This window comes from Mastomys coucha, unplaced genomic scaffold (genome assembly GCF_008632895.1).
Source record: "Mastomys coucha isolate ucsf_1 unplaced genomic scaffold, UCSF_Mcou_1 pScaffold20, whole genome shotgun sequence".
NCBI classification, from domain to species: Eukaryota; Metazoa; Chordata; class Mammalia; order Rodentia; family Muridae; genus Mastomys; species Mastomys coucha.
The window spans coordinates 25,806,717-25,813,518 of NW_022196903.1; the positions used below are offsets into that span (position 1 = coordinate 25,806,717).

The window sequence follows — 6,802 nt, forward strand, 5'->3', positions numbered from 1 at the left end:
AATAGGTGAGAGAGCATGAGAGGAGCTCGGAGAGCAGAGGGTGCAGAGAGGCTCAGAGGAAGGCACCAAGAAGGCAGCCACAGGAGTTAGAAAAGAGAAAATGAGGCATTCACTTCAGCTGTACCAACTATGGAGGTGGAGTGAAAGAAAAACAGTACCTATAAAATAATTGGGAATAATATGTCATTGAAAAGCATGGACAAATGGCTCAGATAGTGCTTCAAAACAAACAAACAAACAAACAAAGCATGATTTTTCCCAGAATGGTAGACCTAATCACCTAGGGTGGTTATAGCCAGGTGAAGTTAGATAGCACCTAGACTCACTGGAACTTGTCCTAAATGCAGAGGCCGACAATGATGGGAGCAGTGAGTGCAAAGCAGGAAGTGATGGGACAGGGCTAGAAAGACTCCTGAGTCCTCATGTTGATTGCAGGTTGCAAGCAGTGTTGTTGAGGAGGAAGAAGATAGCCATAGGATGGTAACAAACATTTTGAATCAAATTGCTCACACCACTGATGAAAAATGAAAGGGCCAGGAGAGGATAAAACCAACTGAACTTGTGGCTCACCCTTGATAATGGAGCCAGGGCAGGAAAGCAAAAGGCAGAATTCAGGGTTTCCAAAGTGGGAGGTGTTAACATATCTCCAGGTTAAGAAAGGAATGTTAGGCCGATTTTCAAAGACTAAGCAGAGTTCTCTTTATAAGAGAACCAAGTCAGTAAGTAACCCAGCCTTTATTTAGTGCAGACACAACTTCACTAATTTAGAAAACAGAAGAATATTAACGACAAACAAAGGAAAGTGGTAGGGCCATCACATAGTTAAGTATAAAATGAGAATATGTGAGTTGGGTTTAGTGGCAAAAAGATCACAAGTTCACGGCCAGCTTGGGATACAGAGGGAGACCCTGTCTCAGAAAATAATAATAATAAAAAAAAAAAGAATGAAAGAAAAGAAAAAGGAAAAAAAAAGCAAAAGAAAAAGAAAAAAAAAAAAGAAAAATGAAAAAGACAAAAAAAAGGAACTATGAGAATTGAAAGAAAAGTTGGCTACAGGTTGAATTATAATTAACATGGCCTGCAACACAATCCACATCACCCAAATGGAAAGGAGGCTATTTGGCTCCCTACAAGCTTTGTCAGGTATCAATGAATGGGTTGGATCAGGGGAATAAATGAATAGATAGAGATGAGTTTGTAAATGCTTGATCAACAACCTTAGGAAACCAGTATCTGATAGCCAAGGATGTTTATAGATTGAGCAAAGAAAGTTATAATCAATGAATAATATTCTGAAGAATACTGGAGGGCATATATCTTTTAAAGTGTAGAAGAACTGATTTTTAAAGATGCTAATAGAAAAAAATTAAGGAAGCCCAGAATTAAGCAAAATATTGTGTGTTATTATGTTTGGTGCCAGAAGATACTTACACAAATAAAATAATGTGTCCAATTCACAGATTCAGTATGTAGTAGGGCCAGAATTAAAATTATTACCTTTCTCTATTAAACCCATATACCTTTCTAATATGCTTCTTTATTTTCAAGTTGAAGGAAATCATAAACAAAAATTTCTATATTTTCCCTGTGACTGTAAGGAAAAATAGTTTTCTGAGATAAGATACATTTTAGAAGTGATAAGATTTTGAAGTGACTGGTAATTTTTATAATATCTTCAATGGGAAAAAGTTTAATGTTAAAAAAAAGGAAGACGGGAGGATAGGTATAGACTCCATTACTACCTATATCCTGGTATTTCGCATCGCTTATTGCAAAGTAGAGTTGAGATTGGCTACGGGCTAACATTGATGAATTCTAAGAAAAATAAAGAATAGGAAGAAGTAATAAAGCACATGGTAGGTCAAACACAAAAGTGATGAAACAAGATTAGAGTTTTATAACCACATTCTGCCACTGATCAGAAAACCTTCTAAATCTAACATAAAGAAATGTCTCTAATTGCCAAATTTTTTTCAAACAAAAGCTGAATAGTCCATAGCCAGCAGAGCAAACATTCAACCTCTGGGCTAATAACATGTAAGATCTGTTTTAAGAAGAAGTCACCTCCTCAGTGGAGAGCTGAGGGGATTCCTCTTCCTCTCTTGGTGGAAGTGTTCAATGTTACTATTGCTTTCCTATAATATATGTAACTACTGTCGTTTCAATATTGTTGTTTTGTGTATTTTGGTATTGTAAAACTGTACTTATTCTTTTAATCCCATTCCCTGGTGTGTGGGTCCCCTGAATTATCCAACATCAGAGTCTACCTGAGGAGCCAGTAATCTCAGCTGGGAAGGGCTGAAGTTTTCAATGGGTTCAGATTTGCTTCCTGTTGTAATTAAGTGTAAAGTAATGGCATCCCTTAAAAATTAATTACCTACAAGTTTAGGGAGAAGTACAGTGATTGTGGCGGAATTCTGAAGCAAAGAAAGATGGCTATTGGAAAAAACCGAGTCTCCCAGGATGACAGCAAAGACAGCTGTATTAAGGCTGGACCCAGATATAAATTTGGAACAATAGCAAACAAAACTAGCTTTACTTGAGAGAACAGAAAGTTTAATTACTGTCTAGTGGACCTAATTCATATATATATATACATATATATATATATATGTATATATATATATAGTCACACACACATATATATCACACACACACACACACATATGTATGTATATACATATATATGGAGAGAAAAATCAGACCAAGATTATAAAGTGAAACAATAAGGAAATGGAAGGTGAGAGATTTCACAAAGGAATAAACAAAGTTACTAAATTTAAAGACAGATGACCAAAAGCTCAAAGGAGAAATATCAGAGTCTAGATAGGAAAGTGCCTTCCCACCCAGGGTTAGGGTTACAGATCCATGTGGCTTTACAAAACAAACACAGTTCCACTCAGGATCAGAGGGAACATCCTGGGATTCAGACTCAGCAATGGTGCCAACATGAATCTACCTCGTGCCAGAGTCTGAGTAGCCTGGTCTAGCACCCAACCCAGCTAAGATTGGTCAGTGGTTCCCATGAATGAACACTGAAGAAGGGAGTTAGGAGAAGAGGCTATAAAATAAAGCAGAATAAGCCCTAAATGTAACTGAATGATGACCAGGGAACTATTTACTAGTACTTTTATGATTTCTTGTAACTCTGTAACTTCTCTGATGTTTGTTAATATTGTTAATTTCTGTATTTCCTGTACTTACAAGTAGTAAAAACTTTAAATATTAATGTGGTATGTGTGCTTATTTCTGTGAAAGTTGCATTAGTTCTGCATTGAGCACAGGAAAACTGAGTGGGGTGGAGGTTCAAGTGGGATATATTTCAACATTTATAAAGGATACACCATGGAGACCATCCAAAATCCTCAAAGTATAAATACTATCACTGGCACTAGCAATTGTTCCTCATTCAGACCCTTATGCCATGTCCACCCCAAGACTGACCATAGGTCAAGTAAATGATAAAGCCTTTCTCAAATTTGGAACACAAAATGGTTGACTAAGCTAATGAGGCTGAAACACTGCAGACTGTAGTCTTATGCTACAAGATGCTTAAAAGTGATGTATTAAAATGCCAACCATCTGCTAAATAACCATCTTCCACCAGGAATCAAACATCCTGATTCTTATAAGACTCATGCGTGCCTTGTTTCAATAGAAAACCTGAATGCTTTTTTGGGCTATTACTGTGTACATTCAGTTCTGCTTCTAACATTATCATCAGCATTTTTTTCCTAACAGATTTAGTTTTGAAAGTAATACCTATATAATAGTAATCAATTTATAAACATACCCACCCCCAACATTAAATTCTGGAAAGAACTACATTCTTGAAAATTAAAAACTTGTCAAGACATTCTAAGAGCTCAAGAGGTGATGCATTTTAGACTGAGTATCTTCCCCCTTCTAAGCAGTCAGTACCTGCTGTAGGATCCTCATCTGGCAAGCGGACAAGCGTGTAGCATATTCCTGGCTGATTGTAAGCGAGGCTGGGAGCTGGGATGCAGCACAGCACTTCATGGGAATCGGATGGTTCCATCTGCACTGTTACTTTCTCCAGCAGCTGGTCATTCAGAGTGTTGGTACAGTCAAACTGAAAAGTCAGCAATAGAAAACTTGTAAAGGATAAGAAATGTTTCCAGTAAGTTGTTTCTACTCAGTCATAGCCCACAGTTCAGCTCTGGAATCTACTATACTCAACACTAAGTAGCACGATAGTTCTCCTAAGATTCTTCTTCTTTTTGTATTAGAGATTGAAGCAAGGCCTTACACCTGCCAAGAGTGTGCTTCCAACTTCTCTGAGAAACACAGACAGGCTTACTATGAGTGCTTTGAGCTGAGTCGTCAATGTGTGTCTCTCTGAGTCTGTCTCTACTTCAAGGTGTTACAAATCTAAGTTCTGTGAACAACATACTTAGTTTACCTTGTTGTTTAAATGCTGACTTTTAAAATAATTATGCCATATGTCTATTTTTGGAACATTTTAATTTTATATCTTTTAGATTTTAGTTATCAAAAATAGCCTATCAGAGAAAGAAACTTTTATACATCTGAAAAGAAAACTCAAAGTGTCACTAAGTCAATCCTTTATGAAAGGAACTAGAGCCATAAACTAAAGGGAAGTACTATTTGGCTCCAAGTACAGCTGCTTGTATTTAAAGGCTATAAAAAGACCCAGAGTTATTTCGTTATCTCACCTGGAATACAATATGGTCAGTAAACATGTGCTTCACACAGCGAACGAAATACTCTGTCTCTGCTTCTGTAAGTTGCACAGGCTCAGAAGACTTAAACAAGGGCCCCAGGCTCACAAACTCAGGAATGGCAGCCAACTGCTCTGTTAAGTACAGAGAAAGAAAGGACAGTGCAGTATGAAGAAGACAGGAAGATTCTTTATTAAGATGCTTTAGTTAGCACAGAGTAGAAACACTTTCATTTCTATGGTTTTACTAACAACTGAAAAGTCAATTTAGGGATCTCCAAGCTTCTGTGAAATAATCTTTAAAGTTACCAAGTTTACAATACTAGATTCCTGTATGTAGGTGGGAAGAAGAAATAAATTGCTAACTCTTTCCCTCTGAACCAACAAAATATGCACAAGAATAACAGTCCCAGGTAGTAAATTAATAACTGGAAAGTCCACAGACAGCACGTAGTTCCAGCCACTAATGCCTATGACACAGGAAAATGCAATGAATTGAGAATTAATCAAATTGAATAAAAGCAGTGGATGTTATTAACATATAATGCCTAGGGATTAAAGATTACTGTATTCATAAAAATATACCTTGGAAAATGTCTTGCCTTGAAGGAGCCAACTTCTCTGGCTTAGGAGTCACAAGTGTGATTTCTAGAAAGACAGATATAAGCAATCAAGTGAATTTCTTTCTACTTCTAATTGACCTTGCATACAGAAAGAAATGAAGGCAATAACTTTTAGCACATACACAGTGGCAAACAGTTCAAGTATTGTGATGTTTTGTATTAAATAATTAAAGAAAACTTTTCAACTTAGGACGTATTTCTTATTCTAGCTTTTGGGTAAAACTGAAGAGGCTTAAAATGAATATCTTAAATTTAGAAAATGTCATCTGTCTTAGTACTAAAAGATCTCAAGGTATAAAAAAAATATAGGTATTAAGAGAAAAATATGCCCGGTGTGGTGACACATTATGCCTTTAATTCTGGTACTTGGAAGATAAGGCAGGTAGAGCTCAGTGAGTTTCAGCTTAGCTTTGTCTATATAGTGAGTTCTAGGACAGGGCTATATAGAGAGACCCTGTCTCAAAAAAACCCAAGAATTTAGAAAAATGAAAGAGAGAGAGAAACTATGCTATTTTAAAAAATCTTTTTCTAGTTTTATTTTCCAGGTTAGATAACATGCTAATATTTACAAGTTTTTATGAAATTACTTACACACAGAAAAACTAACAGAGTTAAGCAGTTCTGATACCTGACTTCTGCTCAAAGACAGGAGCCATAGCAAGAGGAATTGTCTTCATATCAAAGGGTTTTTCGGAAGGCTCCAATGTATACTGGTGTAAGGCCTTTTCCATTCCTGGTATAGATACTGTCAGACCTAGAGACATGAAAATCTCAGCATTATAATCTATTCTCAACAATCTGTAATGGTTAAGCTTTCTAAAGAAAGAGAAACACATAACAAAAAACTATAGCCTAGTGGTTCTCAACCTGTGGGGATCGAAGTACTCTTTTCACCGATGTTGTCTAAGACAATCAGAAAACACACATATTTGTATTCCAATTCATTGACAGTAGCAAAATTACAGTTATGAAGTAGCAACAAAAATAATGTTATGGTTGGGGTCACTATAATGTGAGGAACTATATTGAAGGGTTGCAATATTAGGAAGCTATAGCCTACTTAATCAAACTAAAGATTATTATAGACATCTGCCTCATAATAAGTTTATCTTATTTCTTTCAAGGGAATATGGGAACACAGTATAAAAAATAGCATCAGAATATAATCAATTCTCAGAAAATAAAATATTTTAGTTATATGGGAACAAGAAAAGCAGAAGAAAATGTAGATGGGGACAGCCATTTAAAAGGGAGCTTAACCTTATTTATAGTAGCCAGAACCTGGAAACAACCCAGATGTCCCTCAACAGAGGAGTGGATACAGAAATTGTGGTACATCTACACAATGGAGTATTACTCAGCTATTAAAAACAATAAATTTATGAAATTCTTAGGAAAATGGATGGATATGGAGAATATCATCCTGAATGAGGTAACCCAATCACAAAAGAACAAACACGGTATGCACTCTCTGATA

At 36.2% G+C, this 6,802-nt stretch overlaps 1 protein-coding gene across 4 annotated transcripts in view; it reads right to left on the bottom strand.

Moving 5' to 3' along the window:
• Positions 1-6,802, bottom strand: part of Copg2 (COPI coat complex subunit gamma 2) — a 118,772-nt gene that overhangs the window by 30,616 nt on the left and 81,354 nt on the right. For all 4 annotated transcript variants that reach the window (XM_031381440.1, XM_031381438.1, XM_031381441.1 and 1 more), the window contains exons 17-20: positions 5,954-6,079; positions 5,288-5,350; positions 4,698-4,837; positions 3,922-4,093 (exon numbers count right to left, since the gene is read on the bottom strand). In XM_031381440.1, the coding sequence (XP_031237300.1) occupies positions 3,922-4,093; positions 4,698-4,837; positions 5,288-5,350; positions 5,954-6,079 (501 nt within the window). The remainder of the gene's footprint in view (positions 1-3,921; positions 4,094-4,697; positions 4,838-5,287; positions 5,351-5,953; positions 6,080-6,802) is intronic.